This window comes from Rhyacophila brunnea, unplaced genomic scaffold (genome assembly GCF_057557595.1).
Source record: "Rhyacophila brunnea isolate RB1 unplaced genomic scaffold, BYU_Rbru_1.0 scaffold_3, whole genome shotgun sequence".
NCBI lineage: Eukaryota > Metazoa > Arthropoda > Insecta > Trichoptera > Rhyacophilidae > Rhyacophila > Rhyacophila brunnea.
The window spans coordinates 37470565-37492601 of NW_028232965.1; the positions used below are offsets into that span (position 1 = coordinate 37470565).

Consider the following 22037-nt stretch of genomic DNA (forward strand, 5'->3'; position numbering starts at 1 on the left):
TGCATGCACAGATGTTGTATGTCCACTTCTTATGTTTTGAGTATTACACAGACAATATTTTCTCAAATGTGGACTACGTGGATATTTTTACGGCATAAATATTTATGCATGCATGCGTTTTGCGAATAATAATTCAATTCAGTTAAAAATTGGACATACAATATCTATGATACTCATCGATATATTTATCACAAAAATATAACAAGCTGGGCACTTCCAGGTAGTGTAGTATAAAATACATCCATTTATACTAAGAATGTTTTCTTGAAACCTTGTAGGGGAATCATCAGAAGGAACTCAATCTGGGATAAACTGGTGTTCAGGAAGATTCAGGAAGGAATGGGTGGACGGCTCCGACTGATGGTAGTGGGAAGTGCTCCATTGGCTGGCAATGTCCTCACCTTTGCCCGATGCGCCCTCGGATGCATGGTAAGAACTTATTTTGAATCAATCCATTAAAATTATTTTTCCTATTCTCGTATTCGACCATCAAATCTGTTTTTGAGGTCCCAGCAATCTTTCCATCTTTTGGAAGGTCTGCCAGGAGGACATCAGCCAGTGGGTCTTCTGTTCCTTACGATTTTTGGGATCCTTGTTCAATTACTGTGTCATTAAAATATCTAATGTGTGTACTTAATAAATTATTGGTCATTATTCATTTTTTTGTTTCAGATTGTGGAAGGCTACGGCCAGACCGAATGCACAGCACCGATCAGCCTGACCGTTCAGGGTGATCATACTCCTGAGCATGTTGGACCACCAGTTGCTTGCAATCATGTCAAGGTAACAATACATTTTTAATATAGATACATCTATTTTTATGTAACCCACATATTCTCCACAGAACACCAAAATCTTTTTACGATTTTGAGAGATGTTTCTTGTTTGTTTGTTGTAAATTTATTTCTTCGCGGTTACGATTTTTTGAAGATATATGAAGATGCAGTTTATGGGGTGCGATTATGATTATGATACAAGGGTACAAATGCTTTAATCAAACCAAATATAATTATTGTTCCCAGTCATATGTGTTTACCCAAAGATGGTCAAAATAGAGGTTTGCTATTTTTTTCTGTGAATTATTCGTTTCAAATACATTCTTCAACATTATTACTTCTTTTATTTACAGACCTACGGTATATCGATAAAAAATATTCAAATTGTCTTGTAATTTGTTTGATGCTAATAAAACACGCCAGTGTTGCCAGATGAATTAAATTTTAAAAATTTGGTAGATTTTAGTTAAATTAAATATAAACTACGTAGGTTCCTACAAAATTTTTGCATCCAAAATTCAAACTTTGCCCGCGTGTCACAAAAAAGTCGTCTACTAATTGGAATGATGAAAACAATACGAGGGTAGCCGTTTATATTTCGGGAATAACAAACAAAAACGATTTTTTTATAAATGAAAACAGTTTTATTGTTTTTAAAAATATGTTACATGATAATTTATACACTTTTCCATATGTTTGAACCAATCTGGAAAGCATTTTTGCCACTTTGCAGAAGGTAACTCCAAAACATGTTTTATGAATGCATCAACCGCCTCTTCTAGTGTAAAAAATCGTTGACCACGCAATGTATCTTTGACTGTCGGGAATAAAAAGAAATCATTCGGTGCCAAAAAGGGGCTGTACAGTGGATGACCCACCAATTTAATGTTTTAAGTGCTCAAATAGGCGCTTGTTTGAGCCGATGTGTGAGAGCTCGCATTGTCTTGATGAAGGATGATTTGACGCCGATGGTTGCTTTTCCTTATTTCACCAAAAAAATATGGCAAACAAATGATTTTGTACCATTCAGAATTGACTGTTCTACAATTCTCTAAAGGCATAGTTGCGATATGGGCCGTTTTTTCGAAAAAACAGGCGACCATTTGCTTCGAAGTGCTTCGAACGCGAGAAACTTTTGTTGGTTTAAGCTCATTTTGGAAGACCCATACGGTCGACTGCTGCTTAGTTTCGGGCTCATACGTATAGATCCAAGATTTGTCACATGTAACAATATTATAAACGTTTTTTGAAGCACCTCAATCGTATTTTTTGAGCATTTCCTAGCACCAATCGACACGCGACTTTTTTTGTGCGATTGTCAAATTATGCGGGATCCAACGCGAACATAGCTTTTTCACGTCTAAATGTTCATGCAAGATCGTATACGCGCTGGTGTTACTAATGCCCAGGGATGCCTCAATCTCACGTATATCACATGATGATGTTGCATTATCAGTTCACGCACAGCATCGACGTTTTCTGGAGAAATAACCGATTTTGGACGACCTTCACGCGGCTCGTCTGTGAGCAAACGACGGCCATGATAAAATTCGTTAAACCAGCGATATACCGTAGTTTTTGATGGTGCTTCATAGCCATATAAAACACTAAGTTCAGCAATGCACTGTTCCCGCTATAATCTACTTCGAAATTTATGAAAAATAATCACACGAAAATTTTCACGAGTTAATTCCATTTTTTGGCTGAGATAAATTTTTCAAATGAATTTAAAAAAACAAAAAGCGTCCGTTTATTAAAACGTTCAGAGTACTTTTGCCGGTAAAAATGACAAACTTCAAAATACAGAAGTCAAATTGCACCTAGCAACACCAGTGTTGCCAATTCCCGAAATATAAACGGCTACCTATGTAGCAAACGTTACTAAAGGACCTATAAAATCGAAGTACTTGTACTCTTACAGTATTCTTTTCCTAACGGAAAGTTTCCTCAACCAATATTTATTTTCAATAGGATTAAGACGATACATCAGTGAAACGGCAAATAATTTTCAACTATAGGCGCGATGAAATTTTGGACTCGCTGGCATTCAGAGAGCGAACGTCGAGGTGTGAATACGTCAATTTGTTTCGTGATGGCGACCGGGGTATTAATTTTTAAATTGTGTAAAGATGACTAAAAACGTTACCCATTTACTTGAAAAAGAAAACACGTCAATGAATATATTATTATTGTTACTAATAGAACAATAAACAGAACATTAAATGGACGCATGATGGATTTATATGACAAATTATATTTCGTTCGGCATGCGTCATTTGCACCCGCGACCCGCAATCTGTGCATCGCATAGCCACGATCTTTTTAGACCATGCCTCAACTGAGGTATAGCCTTAAGAGAGCAAAGTTACCAGTTTTTTTTGTAAAAAGTACGAATTAAATTAGTACTCTGTCCAACAACCTTAAATATTCTTATTTTCTATTTCAGTTGGTGGACGTACCTGAGATGGAATACTACGCGACGCAAAACCAGGGTGAAATTTGTGTAAGAGGAGCAAATGTGTTCAAAGGGTATTACAAGGACCCTGAAAGGACACGCGAGTCTATCGACGCTCAGGGCTGGCATCATACAGGAGACGTCGGCATGTGGTTACCTGTGAGTAATGCAAATCCTATTTCAAACATCTTTTTCGCAAATTCATCCATGATAAGGATAAGATAAATTCAATCAATCGATGAATTCTGTACAGTTGCCAGTGTTTAATAATTATTAGTTTTCATATATGTTTCAGCCTCGAAGTCTAGGCTGTTGAACCAAGTCCTTTGGTCTTATGATAATTCGTTCACTTCTTGCCATGTCAATCCCATAGCGTTATCGCAAGAGGTACAGCCGCTTCTGTGTGAAAAATAGTTCACAATGTAATAAATAAATACAAAAATACTCCATCACACATTTCATCACATTCTCTGCATTTATCACGTGAAATTCTTCAAAAATGTTTGCCTACTTACCAAACGGTGTTTTTATGAAATCGGTCACCATGGTCAAAGGTTTGAAACAATAAAATATGACTTTTAAGATGAACAACATTTTTCTTATTTTTGCAGTAATTTATTAATATAGAATTATACAAAATATTTAAAAAAAAAAATCTTGTTTGACTTAGGTATCTTGGAACTCAAACTAAAAAAATAAAACCTAAATTGCATTTCAACACTGAAAAATAAACAAAAATAACTTAAAAATAACTGAAAATTACTTAAAAATAAGTTTTGGGCATTGCTGAGAATCTTGTTCATAACATCCCGCCACTCTTCCATGTATATTTTGCGGTTTTTCCCTTTATTTATAAGTTTTGAAGCACCGAGACTCATCACAATATCACCATTGTCCACCATCTTACAACGTTATTCCACTAACTGTCAATTCTTAGAAAAAATCGTACAGTAACTTTTTATAGATCAAACTGACCGGAAGCTCCAGTAAAACGTTTTCCGTTGAAAGGTAAACTTGGACCATTTTGTTGGTTAAAACGTTTTCCAGGTGACCCACTCAAGTGTATCTCACTCTGTATTTTACGATCAATTATATAAAGATACATTAGTTAAAGAGTACCTAGTTAGCATTAAGGGTGGGTAATTTGTGTCTTATTTTATAATGTGCACTTTTGTATGCATATTTGTCAGATAATCTGAAATTAACTTATAATGAATTAATCACTTACAAAAATTACTAAATTAAGGGGGGACATGCTCGACGAAGGTCAAAATTGAGTTTTTATTGTATTTTCAAACCATGATCCTGGACACTCCTTAAACGTTGTAGATAATCTATTTATATAATTTTGAAGCCTTATTATCCTTTATAGTTATTTTAAACATTTGATGACTGCATAAAGTATTTTTGTTACATAAAATAGTATTCTTTTAAACCTCTCGCTCTAATGTTTTAGAATATAGTCATATTTCGGTACATAACTGTGCAGTGGTGTTAAGATTTTTTACGTTTATTAATTTTTAAACGCATTTATGAAACCATTAGTATAATTTATTACGAGATAATTTTTGTAAAATATTCACGATAAAAAATTATATTGATAATCTCTGTGATCCCAAATTTGACAAGAATTAGGCATTTTATTATTCAAAAAATCGGCAAGATTAACACATTTGAAGATGATTCTAAAGATACTTATTATAAGCTATGTCTTTGACCATTCAAGTGTGATAAACATCTTATGAATAATGATTGCTTTATAATAATTATTGACCTAAGAATAAGGTAGTATTTTTTTGAAATACGCCATTTCTTTTGTCATTCCCTAGTGGTTAAGCTACAACATACGGCCGTAGCCATAAATTGACAAACTATAATTAAAGTAGGGAGTAAAATTATGTTAACGCGCGTGTTTGAACATGTACCGTTTAAAAAAAATTTGGTTAGGTTTTACCAAATTTTTTTTAAACGGTACATGTTCAAACACGCGCGTCAATATCATTTTACTCCCTACTTCAATTATAGTTTGTTAATTTATGGCTACGGCCGTATGTTGTAGCTTAACCACTGGGGAATGACAAAAGAAATGGCGTATTTCAAAAAAACACTACCTTATTCTTAGGTCAATAATTATTATAAAGCAATCATTATTCATAAAATGTTTATCACACTTGAATGGTCAAAGACATAGCTTATAATAAATATCCTTAGAATCATCTTCAAATGTGTAAATCTTGCCGATTTTTTGAATAATAAAATGCCTAATTCTTGTCAAATTTGGGATCACAGAGATTATCAATATAATTTTTTATCGTGAATATTTTACAAAAATTATCTCGTAATAAATTATACTAATGGTTTCATAAATGCGTTTAAAAATCAATAAGCGTAAAAAATCTTAACACCACTGCACAGTTATGTACCGAAATATGACTATATTCTAAAACATTAGAGCGAGAGGTTTAAAAGAATACTATTTTATGTAACAAAAATACTTTATGCAGTCATCAAATGTTTAAAATAACTATAAAGGATAATAAGGCTTCAAAATTATATAAATAGATTATCTACAACGTTTAAGGAGTGTCCAGGATCATGGTTTGAAAATACAATAAAAACTCAATTTTGACCTACGACGAGCTCGTGGGCCGTTAAGGGACAATCGGTTTCACATACAGATTCTCCCCTGATAATAATGAATAATAATTCTATAAATATCAACAATCATTATTACCCGGTGTATGTCAACCGATGAATGTGCCTCTAAGTTTTGTACCTACACTATATTTTTTTTCTAAACTCTTTGATGTAAATTAAATTGTTCTAATGATGATCTGATTTACTGATCTTTGTCAAGCATGTTACTGTGTATTTTAATTTTTTGAGTTGAGATTCTTTCCGTTCCATACTACATCGTTCCGAACTTCTCGGAGCCTTCTTGAGTTGAGGGTTCATGACTCGCATACATATTATTACGTGGGTTGTCATTAATAAATATGTTTATTTTCTTTCCAGAATGGTACATTGAAAATTATCGACCGCAGGAAGCACATATTCAAGCTGTCTCAGGGTGAATACATTGTCCCGGAGAAGATTGAAAATATCTACATCAGGAGTCAATACGTGGAACAAGTATTTGTTCACGGAGAGTCTTTGAAGGTGAGTTTGTAATACATACCTGTTTCAAAGTCTATCTTGGATTTTATCCTTACTTCGGTATGTTATAAAAGTAGAATTCTTGACTAAGGCATATGAATACCTTATAAACAGACTAATTAATTAATATATCAAGGAAAATACCCAATAAGTTTGTTATATGAATGCAGTTAAAATACTCCTATTTCGAATTAGATTATAAAAAATGTTTAATTAACTATTGTACTTGCCTGCTTTTTCGATGAAAGTTGGACAATATTGAGATAAATATAATATGTCTTACGATGAAATTTCTTAACAGATTTTCATATTACCAGAAATGGATGTCTTTCCACTTTCTCAACCTATTTGGTCCATGCGCTGCGATCCCACACACAACATGTAAATTTATCAGTCCCGTGGTTCGAACTTAAGATCCATGACTTTGTAAGCCAGTGTGTTACCAGTTATTTAATATCTCTATGGTTATCACTCAGAAATATAGACTCTTGAATTCATGAGAGTGGTTTGGATGCTGCACAGCAAATAGCATCATCTCTATTTTGAGCACTACACGTCCACCATAGATTATCATCATTCTTACTCTACAACCTTTGACCTCCCTGTCAATTATTTTGGTCGAGCATCTTCAAATTTTCTGTGGCGCAATCCAAACATCCCAGTTTTAGCCGTTGGCCTTGCTGGCGACTCCTCCAGCATTCTATATAGGTGCATGACTGATGCGATGCGGGCTTGGGATTTTTATATGTCACTTGATTATTTAACCCCATAGAGTGAATATAGCTCCACATTATATCACGACCGTCATGTGCTATCACAATATGCAATACAATATTAATGATTCGATTAATGATTTTTTTCTAGTCCTGTATTGTGGCGATTGTTATTCCTGATGTTGATGTGGTAAAGTGTTGGGCACTTGAAAATAAAATTCCCGGAACACTGTCAGTACTGTGCAACAACGCAGACATTAAACAGCTTATTCTTCAAGATATGCTGTCTTGGGGAAAACAATGCGGGCTGTCCAGCTTTGAACAGGTAGGATTTGCAATTTTATTATTCTAGATTCCAATGGTAATAATATTTATGTATTTTCTTATTACCCGAGGATGAGAGGACGAATAACAAGGAAGGTGGGATTGTACTAAGAGAGTTTGCTATTGATATGAGAATACATAACTGCAATATAGTGCTAGAACACAGGCGGGGCTGCAGTGGCGTGCGTGACTCAACTGTGTGAAATGTTGGTAGACAGTGTCTTTTTTTGGACACACAGTTATAAGTTTGAGTTGCACTTTGACACGCACTATAACATTCACAAAACATCTGCGACTCATAACTGTATTCGGTTAATACCAACTATGTTGATGAAAACCTTCTTGTATAGAGATGGAATGTATGAAAAAGGACTTTGGTACAAACTCTGAAAAGATAGACTGAGGCAAGTTTAACGTTAAGCGTGGCCGTTTCGAGAACTACAATCCTGACATCCTTTAATAATATATCGCAGCGCCACGACGGCGACCATGACACTTCAACTTATAATTTTCGCACTCTAAGAGATAATTTGCATACAAAAATGGCACATTCGCTGGTTTAAAGGTAAAACTCATTATGTTACATTTTGATGTTCTGAGATAATGAGGTTTGAACATATTTTTTGCAATTAAAAATCCAATTTCAAATTAAAATTTTTTATTCTTTTTGTATAAAATGTATAAAAAATCAGAGAATACATTGAAGGTAATCAGATTCTATAAAAAAAATTAGGAACATTTAAAAATATGAGTTTTTGTACATAATGAGTTTTTCCACACACATGTTTGTTAGTAAAGTGATAGTATGTCAATACTTTGGCAAGGGTTTCGCAATGTTTTTTATTGTTTTTGATTCTTTATTAGTAGGTACTTAAGACTACTACTAAGTACTAAAGAATAAAAATTATTTATTTTAACCAAAATAGGAATTAGTAACAATTCAAATTGAAAACAATTAAACATACACTGAGATTAATAATAATTATTTCACAATAATAATACACTGGTGATGATAATAAGGACAAACCAATAATTATAATAAATTGAGGTATGATATACAGCAATAAAAAATATTCTTTATTCCTCAACAATGTCTTCCAAAACGTCTGGCTCTTGTAATGTGTCTAATGTGTCGCGATCAATATAGATGGTAAATTTTCATACCAATATCTTAGCTCTTCCGGAATGTCACCGTTTTTACAAAACTTCATAAGATCTTTTTTTTTTCAAATTAGATAGATATTGGTAATATGGATTGATATGCACCTACTAATTGTGGAATAACATTACTCCGTCTCCCTTTTCCCGCTGCATAAATTTTTCTGTAAGGTCCTGTATGGTTATACCGATATTGGATAATTCCAAGTAATTTTTTCTCATAACGTAGACATTTAATTTGGAGCCACATTACTAGCTCTACATTTTCATCTATGTTCCTATTGCTTATAAATTTTAAATTTCTTCGTCGTATTGGGTCTTCAATATTCCATCTACGTGAGAATGAGTATAGGTGGACGTTATTTTATAAATTCTTAAAATAGGGTCTGCTTAACTCATCCGGTGTACTTCCTTGTACCTATATACTTCATATTTTTTGTATTTACACATTTATACTATAGAATAACTTAATATTGCATAATTACAATATTACATAATACTTTTTTAATAATATTTATTTGTTTCTAAATGTCATGTTGTGAACGTCTTAAACTTATAATTTGTAATGTCCACAATATGTAAAATAAATTAAAATTGAAATTGCATGAAAATAGGTGCATGAAAATAGGTGCTCCATGCTTTGCATTTCACCACACTCGCAGGCTTGGTCCTCAGAGAACCCCCACTTCACCATGTTATCTCGGGTGCGCCCTGCCATGGTTTTCAGTCTGTTTAGGGCTTTCCATGTTCAGTACCCAAGACTGGCTCCATGCGGGAGGTGCTCTGCTGGCTTTACCCAATCTTCGAAACCCTCAGAGGCTAGGTTAGCCGCCCATGCGGATTGTCTATCTTATTCGGGTGAGACGGTCAGACGTATAGTTGTCGCCATAAAGCCTTTTCTGGATTTTAGCCTTGTTTTGCACATTTGATACCCATGCATGACGTGTTGCGGACTCTCTCTTGGGCTGCCTTTTCAACTAGAGGGAGGCAATTCCTGAAAGCACGTGAACTTTAATGACAGGCGTGGATTTCAAGCACTCCGTCACGATCCGGCAAGTTTCGTTGAGCGCAGTCCACATGTCTCGTGTGCGCAGACATGTGCCACACCAGACAGGCATACTCGGCCACCGAGGTGCATAGTGAAAGGGCTGAGACCCTGAGTGTATGTAGTTGAGCTCCCTACGTATTACTGCTTAGCTTTCTCAAGATAATGTTCTTTGCTGGTGTCTTCATTTTAGTATTAATGCAGTGTTGCTTAGGAGAGATAGGACAGTGTCCAATCTAAGGTGATTCCCAGGTATTTGTTGGCTGTTTGTGGGTTCTAAATGCACCCCATCCCAAACGACATCAAGCAATTTCCTTGCGTCCATGTTTTGGAGATGGAACGCTCCTACCCGTGATTTACCTAGATTTGGCTTGAGGTCGTAGTATGTCTTTAACTCGCTTAATGTATCTTTAAGCTGTTTCTCAATCACTTCGAAGCTAATGCTTTGATATAACACGGCTAGATCATCTGCATAGAGGAAATGTTTTGCGTTGACTCCGATTGGCTGATCATTAGTATAAACGTTGAACAGTATGGGTGCCAAGACGGTACCTTGTGAAAGGCCGTTCCGTTGCTGTCTCCAACGGCTGCGTTTTCCGTCCAGTGTTACAAAGAATCTTCGGTTGGCCAGGAGCTTTTCAATCACTCCTGTTATTTTGAAATCATTCAGGAGGTTGTAAATGTAAAGTTTACTCAGCAGAATTCTATGGTTAACTGTATCGTACACGGCTGTTAAGTCTACGAAGGGAAACTCTTAATGTGATCGATAACCAGTTTCATGTTTGCATCACTAGCTTTATTGGCTGGACTTTTTTCCCCTCTTCGGTCATTGTTTCTGAATGATCCAGTTTTGGCTAAATCCAGCTAAAGCTGTCCATTTGAAATGCATAACATTTTTAACGTTCAGGCAGTATTTTACATTAAACTTATTAACACCATCATTCTGATTATTAAGTATAAGTATCATTTATTCTCATCTTATACAAAAAATCAACCAGTAACATACAGTTGGCACAAGATGATAGTTATAAACAATGCAAACCACAGATAATACACTCACTAACTTACTTATATACATATTTACAGTTCAGGAAAAAATCATTATGTGCGGGAATGACTTTTTCCTGAACATAAATCTTAAATAGGTACTGATAATGATTTTTTCCACAGTTTTTTTCCGTTAATAAGATAGCTATCGTCACAGTGACCTTTTCCAGCAATAGATATCGTAAAAATTAGTGGATATAATGAAAAAACTCATTTTGGCCAAAAGTGCACATAATGAGTTTTACCTCCAAACCAGCGATATGCCAAACTGAAATAGGTTTTTTATAGGTCAATCACAGAAGGATTCAATATCTTTGGTTAATACTATGTTACACCCTGTTACTTGTTCAATGCTTACATTCAGACAATGATATTTAATGGTAGCTAGTGTTGGCAACTTACGATGACAAATAACAACCGTACGCGGAGCCGGAATATCATTTGCTTACAACTGACACTGGCAGGAATGAGGAAATAAGACGGTTAACTATGGGTCTTAAATGATCTTGTAATGTTGGATTCCTCACGAGAGACTCAATGTCTCCAATTACTCAATTTCTCATAAACAACCGAATTACGGCATTGTTGAGGTCCGCTGAATATAAGCAGTATTCCTCCGAGGCTAGCGGGAAAGTGTAAAGACTAAACTAATTTGTTAAATGATATTCGGTTGTGTAATTATTATTGTTTTTTTTAGGTGAAGGATATTTATTTGCACCCCGATCCATTCTCAGTGACAAACGGTCTTCTGACTCCCACCCTCAAATCGAAGCGGCCCCAAATCAAGTCGTACTTCAAGCCACAACTTGAAGATATGTACAGAGAATTAATATGAAGAGTTTTAACCATCTTTAATCACATAAACAAAGCCATCTTCTGGGATCATGTTACCCATCGCTACACGAGTGAAAGAGTGTTATTATGTGTGAAGGTTTAATCAAGTAACTGCAATTGTTTTGTATTGGTTCCCATTGCTTATTTATGTGACCATTGTATTTTCTATTTCAATGTACAAAATTTTATCTTGTATAGTATGTTTTGGAATGTCATGTCAAATTTAGTTTAGATTTAGCTTTCGATTCATTATTAATTTAAGTACTAAAACGTTTAGTCAAATTTTAAATAAATTTGTTAATACGTCTCAGTAATCATGTGATGATTTTGAGATTTTTGTTATATTAATTTTGTTTATGTGCTAATAAAATTGAAAGGTGCTGTTCATTAGGAAAATTTGTTTTTTTTTTGTTTATATTATCAAAATAAAACATAATGATATGTCAAGTGACCCATGTGTAAATATTTCTTTTGTATTGTATAATTTGTTTACTTATTGTAATAATTGATAAGTTGCATGTAGTGATGGGTTTAAATACCAACCAACATTGTACCATGTTCTTTTTCTGTAAATAAAATACTCTTTGGGAATGAAAAAAATACTACATAAATATACTTAGTTGTAGTTTAATGATTTTAACAATTAATTGTTACTATCTAAGTATCGAGCCTGTGAATTAAATCAGACTTGGTTGCATCAGATCAAAAGTGAAATACATATTTGTCTCAGATCTGATTGCCATTAAGATTCTTGTTATCGCAATGTGTGAATGCGTTTTTTTCTCTTCGGAAACATTAGCATATCTGACGCAATACTTTTTCTTTGGTTGTACTATTAGAAATCTTTGATTGATGAATGATTGATACTTGAATGCAAAAAAAAAAACCATACACTTCAAAATAGAAGTCAATATTATTATTAAATGCAGTGTATGATTGTTTTTATTTTAATCAGTTAAGCCTCAATTACATTGAGCTTCTTTACAAGCTGTTTATTGGCGAATTTACAATCTGCCTGTAAAATCGCCCAGTGTAATCATTGAATAAGCTAATAAGCAGGTTGTAAACACTCTACCGAGAAAAGTTGCAAGCCGGTCAACTTTACACGCTACACGCCGGCGTGTGGGCCTACTGCGTCTGCGCAGTACCAACCTCCCGGTAAAAAAACGAACTACGTTCTGTCAAAATAGTCGCTGGCTTGTGGCTTCTCAGCGAATGGAAAGTTTTGTATGTAATCATCAAATCGCAGTAGCTGAATCGCCCGCTTTTAAATTCGCCAATAAACAGCTCGTAAAGAAGCTCAATGTAATTGAGGCTTTATCACTGTATTAAAAAACGGAATACGTCAAATTAAAAATGATCAGAAGATTAGTATTTTTATAAAAGTAGCAATTAATTAAATTATTGTAAATAACTTACTTTAAAAACAATTTCTATTGAAACGATTTTATCGTCACTTATGAGAGCTTAAGATATTCATTTGAAATAGTACAAAGCAACACTCACCTTAAGTTTCTATTAGTGATAATAAAAAAATATCTTTCAATTTCAAGTAAAACCTTTTCCTTGACCAAAACATCTAGTCAGTTTACTTTTATAAAAAAAAAATCGCTTTGTTTTCTGATCATTGTTGATATTATACAATTTTAAATGCAGTTTTGAGATTTTTTAGGTTATTTTTTTTATAACATTGTTTTGTATGCTTCGAAAGTGCCTTATGCTTATGAGTCTTATTGATCCGATTGACTGTTTTTTGCACTGCGACTTTGAATTTTAGATTTATAGCGACTTCTTCAGTATGCCACTGAACAAACTATCTGCAAAACAAACGTACTGTAATAACTTACACAATGAATTATGAATCTTCATTATTTAGTCCACCTGTAATTATCTATTAATAAATTAAATACTTGTCCTTCATAGAAGACAGTATTTTAGATATTATGAGAAATGTGATTGAGTTGTGAAGTAAATATATTGTATGAAAATATATAATATTTTATATCATCAATCGAAAACAATTATGTAAATAAATTCAAATCAACAGGAGTAACAATTGATTACTTTACAGTTAAGTACTACGTTTTAGTCTAACTGTCTACATATAATATTATACTTATTCATAAATAAATATGCGTATGTGGCGAATACACGCGACAGAAGGGAAATATTTTATTTTGCTTTCCATTCTCAGACACGTAGATTATTAGCATCAGCCATAGTAAATTCCATATATTTTTTTGAAATTAGTATTTTTATTGGAAATACAATATTTGATTGAAATTTAAATGTGCTGTCACCTATTAATTTTCAGATGAATATAATAACAATTTTATATTGGCATCTGTTAATTCCGACACATACTAATACTTTTAAAAATCTATGTTGTATTGGTTTGTGTCTACGATAGTAGTTTTATTCTATATCGATAAAGGAAAATCATATCGGTGAAAATTGTCTTTCACCGGATGGCCGGGATGGTACAATCGGCAATATGTGCGATCTATTTTTCGATCCCACCCGATCGCAATCTTAGATTTTTAATTCATTTGTCGAGTAAATCATGATGGTTTTTCATAACAGGTAAGCTGGTTTCTCTTCTGGAAATTTTCGTGTCCACACATAAAAAAATTTCACTTGAAAATTGCTGGAAAATATCTATATTACAACAGCAGCTACCCTAATAATGCGCAACCCGCCTTTATTCTTGATTATGAAACTAAAAATTCACCACGCGCTGTCTACAGGGTTGATCGCATAATTTGCTGGCAGCATCATGCGGGCACGAATATTGTTGGAGTTGTCACAGATTACAATGTCATAGCTTAATTTTAAATCTGTACTTTAAATACAGGAAAACATTTAATTTATTTAGCGTACTTAAAGGGTCAATAAAAACGTTTATTATTTGCAACTGTTTATTTTTATATAAGTAATATGTTATTTTGGTCTTTTTTGTACTACCTATACAATTTCTACAAATATAATTAATAATTTTCCATTTCTCAATACTGCAAAATTTAGATAGCAATTTACATTGAAAAATAGTATGTACGTAATTATTTATAGCCAAATTAGGATCTTACTCAATTTCTTAGCATACCTACCATATTAATAGAACGATGTATATCTGCAGTAGAGCTTCCCCAGTAGAGAAGAATTAAAGCGGTAAGAAAAGGTGCAAAGTAAATTGTCAGAACTTATTTTTTACGGAATCGTTTATGAGGCATGTGTTTACTTATCGAATTGTAAATTATTCAAGAAAATGCGAGAATCACATGATGTAATTCTTTGAAAATATATTGAAGATACAAATAATAATTATGTAGTATCAAATTACAGACTGTCTCCAAGTATCCACATACATATTATAACCAATCTATATTTTACAGGTTAATTACATTTTTCTAAACGGATGTTAAATTGTAAAAGCCTTTTGTGTAAACAACAGTAAAATCTACTCTCTTGAATTTTGTGAATTCGCTAGATTCTGAAAATCTTATAAATTCACGAAATACTTACGTATTTGTCCATTCCCCATTTAAAATGTCTTCTATGTATAGATATTTGACATCTCAGTTAGTTAGTTAGTTCAAATTTAACTGAATTTTCTAACCTTCCAAATTTATCTACTGGCTTTTTAAATATATACGTTACATGTACAAATGCTATGATTTAAAATACAACAAATTATGATTCCAGTGTGTTGACCAATCCGTTATAATTACAAGTGTCATAAAATGATTTATCTAGATACAAACTTTAGAGACAGACTGTATTTTGTGATTAATATAATGTTTTCTTTGAGTTATCTTATTTGCACATGTCGCATCTTTTACGATTTTTAATTGAGTACTTAAAATCACAAATACCAACGAAAGATTTACTTAACCATCCTATTGATGAATAATTAAAACTCTTAATAATTTTTCTTCAGTCAATTTAAAGACACTTCTAGATCTACGAATACATTTATTTTGTTTTAATAAATATAAGATTTTAAAAGAACACAGGAGATTTATTTACCTTACAAAATTATTATATTATTAAAATTAATATGAAGAGTATCGCATATACACGGCAGTTATTAATTCAGAATAGGAAGTCTCCTAAGAGAGAATTTACTTACTGAAATATTTTATTTAAGATTTTACGGTTACATTCATAGTTCATATTATTATAATTTGTCAAAAAAACAAAAAAAAACTAGCTTATCCACCTATAAGAATAATTATTTTTCGATGAACCAAAGAAATATTGTCAAATTCTAAACGAAATTCATAAAAATCTATGTATTGTAATGTTTCTACTTTTTACAAGTCCAAAGGGCTTAAAATAAGTTAATATCAATTAATCATCATCACAGGTAAATAGTTGTGTTAAAATGTTTTTCTTTTGATTAACACTTTATCATCTAGCGAGATGTCAGTTTATTGCACTGATTTTGTTTACAATTTCGACCTAATTATTAGTAATTTATTGTTATAAAATTAAAATTCATAGAAAATGATTAAATAAATAATTGTGTATAAGGAAAATGCATTTTATTTTTTAATTACCAGTGTTTCCAGAAAATCTTGACCCCTTTGTATCAACACTTAGTATTCAAATCAACATACTTAACCGATTGGAGACAATCTGTTACAGGACAGGATCAGTCTTGCCCACTGTCATTCACAAAAATATGTCAGATAGGGTAAGAATATAAGCCAGAAAAAAATGCTAGATTTTCTCAAAACTCAAAAAGTTTCTAGAAAGCATTCCAAAAAATATCTCATATTTATTAACCTCTTTCAACAAAACAAAGATCGAAAATTAATTTCGGATTGAGCAACTATTAAAATAGAATTCAAAATTAATGCAGGTAAGAAATTTAGTTATCATTCTGAATGTCACATTCCTAATTTATAAGGTACAAAAGGCCACCAGTTGATTTTTAATCAATTCTGGTATAATATTCTGGCTTTATTATGAGAAGTTAAAAGCTGTTTGAGGTATCGAAAAATGCTAGATTTAATGCCATACGCCAGATACAACATTTGCAAGCTAGATGCCTATTCAAAAATGCTAAATAGCCAACGCTGGACAGGATATGGTGAAAATCAAATATTTTTAATCATATTTTGTTAAATTAAAAAATAAATTATAAATTTAGTTAGATTTACTATTGTTTTATAGTTAGTAATAGAGACCGATATATTTTTTAAGATTATTTGATTTATAATTAATCATTTTTATTTAAATTTGTCAAAATAATGACCAGTTTGGTAGGTATGAGGTGTTTAAGAGAGTAAAAAAAATATAATGGGCTCCTACTTCTAAATATCTTAAATAGTGTATACTATATTTTAGTCCTAGATTTAGTATATCGTCTCTGTTCTGGCAAAAAACACTAACTGGAGAATACTAGTTTTGAGTAATTTGACTTTGAAGTTGTTAAAATGTTTGAAGTGGTCTATCATGTGAGTTTATTAAGTAATCGTAAAAAGGATGACTTTAAAATAAATTTATTTATTAAAAAGGTTTCCAGACGGTAAAGTTTGAAATAAGGAACATTTTGGTATAACTAACTCAATATATTATTTTTCGAATTAGTGTCTTCTGCCAGAACAGTGACGATATATTTTATCGTTTATTTATATCAGACTTTTTATCTTTTGTCATTTTGTATAAAAAAAAGGCTAAAGAAACACAAAAAAATATATTTTACATGTTTTCTTGATTCCACTAATACATAAAATTAAGTTAAAATATAAATAAATAATAGAAGAATCCAATATCTATAAATATTTAAATGGATTTATTTGAATTAAATGAATAATAAATGAGTTATGTAATATCAATTTTAGTAATCTGTGCCTTTTTAAATGATCCTGCAAAATGTACCTTGCACTTCTCCATTGGGTTAATTTTATTTTATTTCAGGAAAAAGTTAACATTGTTAAAATTGATCATTGGTTAACATTACTGATTTGGATTGTCAGACTCAAATGACAGTTGAAATAGTACTGTAGTTTTTAAAATATTTAATTCCGTAAATTCCTCATCCTCAACTCTAGATCCCAGGTCGAGATTTAACTGCATTGGCTGCTGTCCCCTGTCACCTCTTTCGCAGTGCGCCTCTAGGACTCTTCCACTGGTGTACTCACTTCGTTAGGATTTTTGTATCCTGTCTAGGATTTGTTCAATATTGCCGGCTTATCACAGTCTTCGCTGTTAACAGAACCCAATGGTATTCTGTTCTACTAGCTCATGGCTCATATTTATTCTGTAAGTCTATTTCCTAATAGGTATGTATTTTGTATCAGAAATTATGTTTCATTAACATCAGTTGCAAATGGTATTATGGTTTTGTATATTTCTCAAATAAGCTCTTGTGAAAATAAAATATGTTTAATCTACAATATATTATAGTTATGCGTTTTATTTATTTAGTAAATTCTAGAACTTAAAGTGAGCCTAGGTCACATCCAGAAAACATGTCTATTACTATCTATCTGCAACAAACTCCCTCTACTAGTGGCGAAGGGTGCAGGTAGGCTGTTAAAATCTGACATAAATAGTGCGCAATAAACTTTGTAAGTCGTAACTATTTGTTTTTGCAGATGGTGCTGATTAGTTTTATAACTCAATTAAACCCTGCCTAAATCAAACCATCATAGTGTAGGTAGACTGCTGACAAAAATGGTGTACACTTTGAATCATACTTAATTGTTTTTATTGAATTAAGAGTACAAATTGCAGATGGTGTTGGTTAGTTTTATAAACTCCATGTTACCTCTGCCTAAATTAAACCATAATAGATAAAAAATATTCTTCTGTCTATTATGGTTTGATTCAGTGACGTCCTGTGGGGGTAGGCAGATTGAGCATCGCTTGGGGGTGGCAAATTGAGGAGAATCATTAGGAATATTATAGAAATAGCTACCTACCTAAACTTAGTAATAACGGAAATATCTTTCCATTAAAAAAATCAGCTCACTGGTTGGAAACAAAATGTATCAATTAACACACAAGGTTTAACAGGACTGTATTTTTTGTCGGGTTCGCGATGTCTAGTTTACTTCCGTTGTCCTTGGAGGTCACGTCCTTGATGACCAGCAATGACTTGTGTAGATTTTTAAATAACCTAAGTATAGGTAGATAACATTACTTGCCTAATTTAAAATTTATTCAAATATTTTTCCGGTCACTCGCGAGTTTTGGAAGTTGCCAGAATTGAATTAATAAATAAAATTAGATTTAGTAGGAAATATTTTGTCGGTGATATATCTATACAACACATTTATTAAATATTATTATGTCATGAAATAGCATTATATCATGATGATGATGAAAAATACTGTATAAAAAATGGGGCGGCATTTAGGCGCTGTCCAGGGGCGGCATTTTGTCTAGAGACGTCACTGGTTTGATTTATGCTGGGTAACATGGATTTTAAAAAACTAACCAACACCATCTACAATTTGTACCCTTAATTCAATAAAAACAAATATGTATTACTGACAAAGTTTAGTGTACACTGTTTATGTCGGATCTTAACACCCTACGTCCATCCTTCGCCACTGCCTACGCTATGCGATTTATTACTACACAGTTGAATTAAATTGTCCTACGCCTTCCACATGGCACATATATATGCATCGATCATCAGTTCTCAACAGCTACTCCAACGACCATCATGTCATCGATGGACAACAACACACTGGCAGTCACCTCTTCTAAACAGGTATGTTGTAACAATATTTACACATAAATTTAATAAATGGGTTAAGATTCTTACTGCAAGATTGCCACCGTTACTTAGGAATGGATGAAGAGACCTACCTAAACCTTTTATTATTGATTACCTCAGTTATGTACGTAGTTTATAAATTAATAAAACACTGTGATGATACACAACATAACTCCCCACTAGAGACTCCTCTATATTGAGATTGTTGGCCACAGGGTGGTCCAATGAAGATTTTGAATACTACACAGGCTCTCTGTTATATTGTTCCTGATACATGACAAGTTATATATAAATTGCTACCTACATAATAATGTGAAGTCAAATAAAAAAAATTTAGAACTGAACGATCAGTTGTCGCCGTGGTACACACATTATGATAAAACTGCACAAATGCAATAGATATCTACCGATATATCGAATAGAAAAAGCAACTTGCACTGGTGAACTTTGCAATTCAAAATATTTGTAACGATTTACCATTCACACACGTAATAAATCTGCACAGATAAATCATTACTTATGTGTATCGAGACACTGTTTCATTGTATAAATTTCGGCTACCTCAGTTTAGATCACCCATCTCTAGTTTTCCTCTCATAATAAGCTCTTATAAATATTGTAGACTAAGAGCAGATGCAGAACCATATTTAGGCGCGTAAGTCCCTGAGATACACGCCTAACTTTAAGAGGTCAATTTCGGCAACCTAAGTTCAGTGAGAAAAACATATATTATCCTTATTAGAACCAGTGGCGGCCGGTGGTCTTCAGAATAGCATTTTCTGGTAGTGCGCAATGGTTTACCTTCTATAAAGAGAAGATCTTCTTCTTTCACCCTCTCACGACCCAGCATTGGGGCATAGGGCAAGCACAAGTTCGCGCCAACTCTTGCGCCTCCCGCCATGTCAGACCTGCAGCACATTGGTCGCTTTTGTGGCACCGCTGCAGGGTGAGGGAGGGCCGGCCATGGCGACGGAACTCTTGAGGCTGTGTGATAAGGGTATGAATTTGGCGGCATCTGGAATACATGTCCTAGCCACGTAAGGTTGTAAAGTGTCTTTTCATGATTACCTCAATAACCGAAGGCTGCCGTGTTCTCTTACCGACTTCTCAGAAGGTAAATTAAATATGTCTTTGTTTATTTATACTATTTCTCAAAAAAGTTTTTGAACATCTGGAATGATTTAATATCAATAAAGAAATATAAATGTCACAGTTTATGGCTTTACGCTCTGAGCGAACAATGCGTTAGCCAAATAAATAACCGCCCATGTGTTTTTTTATTATTTTGAATGTATTTGAGTGGTTTAGAAATAAACGCGGCAGTGTAACATGTTGGCGATTCATTAAATATGTTAACTGTAAAATTGTTAAAAATTAATTCGCCAACATTGTTATAAAACAGAAACTGGCGTTTTTGTTTCTTGAGTCCTTCGTTTCGTGCGCCGATCTAAAAGTGTGTAAAGAATTCTACACAAAACGCCATTACGGAAACATTCGGCCACTGTTTAAGTAGTATACAATGACCTCATTGTAATCCTGTGCAAACTGAAAATCTATTTGGATCGCAATCGCTTTGCGCTCATGAACGGAGTATTGTTCATAATACTGCTACATGTTCTACTTCGCGAAGTGAGTGATACATGTATGAATAACAATGAAAAGTTGAGCGATGTCTTCAAAAATGCAGGCAGTGCGTAGCACTTGCATGGTATTAGAGGAGCCGCCGCTGATTAGAACGCCTAAGTGGAAGAGAGAAAGAACATGTGAGGTGTTTCTTAATAGTATTCTTGTTAGAACAGCTGCTTAACGTCGACAACTCTGCATTACGCTCTTAGTGTGTGTATTTCGATTTAAAGGATTAGTGTTTGTGATATTTCCCCTACTTACTCATCCTTTTTCATAAATAATGTTTCAGTGAATGGCTAACTATCAGCTTGTGTATATATCTCCATTATGATTATGCCTGTATTTTTGGAATAAATGTGGTGAATACATTCTCATCGAATTACATAAAATGAATCTAACTACGGCGATGACTAATGACGTGGCTTTATCAATATTATTAATGGTTTTAGTAAAAATAGCCACATGCTAAATTGGGCAAGGAACTGTAAATATGTTTAAACCACAGCTATATATAATACTTATAATGTGGTTAAATAGGTAGGTACGTGAATAGGCAAGTTAGACTGGATGTTGAATAACAATGTAGTGGAAATTAACATATTATTGTATAGGTACAGGAAAGGGAAATTAACTTCTTATCAACTTAAATTGGATTATAATTTAACTCATTGACAGCCACAGACCCTGAACAATCCCTGAACCTACATCTAAATGTAATAATATATATTTTTTATACAATATAATATTATCGCCATGGAAATTCCAGTTTGTTATAATTTATACTGAGAATATGTCACCAGAATTTACAAGATTTAGAAGGGAATGGTGACATTCTAAGGAGATATTACTTTCTCTCATAACTTGGTTATTCGAGGGTTAAATTTTGTTTATTACACTGGAATTTCTTATTCTTCTTTTGACCATGTCCCAGTGCTCGAAATGGAAAATTTTACGAACCGGAGTGCTCAATCATTTTACGAAAATATAGTAAAAACATAGTTTTAATTCTTAAATTCATTGTTCTAATTTTATGTGTATTTTATAAACATAAGTGAGTTAGATTTTTTTGTTATATGGCTTATCTCTAGCTCAGACAGTCAAATTATTTTTTCTACGAGACGGAGCGAAAATTCTGGAGATTTTATGAACCGGAACGGCGCTCCAATGC

At 33.1% G+C, this 22037-nt stretch overlaps 1 protein-coding gene across 16 annotated transcripts in view; it reads left to right on the forward strand.

Moving 5' to 3' along the window:
• The window catches only part of LOC147068319 (long-chain-fatty-acid--CoA ligase 5), a 155146-nt gene extending 142040 nt beyond the window's left edge, over positions 1-13106 (forward strand). For all 16 annotated transcript variants that reach the window (XM_085953066.1, XM_085953071.1, XM_085953061.1 and 13 more), the window contains 6 exons: positions 279-429; positions 673-783; positions 3223-3390; positions 6247-6390; positions 7252-7425; positions 11372-13106. In XM_085953066.1, coding sequence (XP_085809192.1) covers positions 279-429; positions 673-783; positions 3223-3390; positions 6247-6390; positions 7252-7425; positions 11372-11509 — 886 coding nt within the window. In that variant the 3' untranslated portion in view covers positions 11510-13106. The remainder of the gene's footprint in view (positions 1-278; positions 430-672; positions 784-3222; positions 3391-6246; positions 6391-7251; positions 7426-11371) is intronic.
• The last annotated feature ends 8931 nt before the right edge of the window (positions 13107-22037 follow it).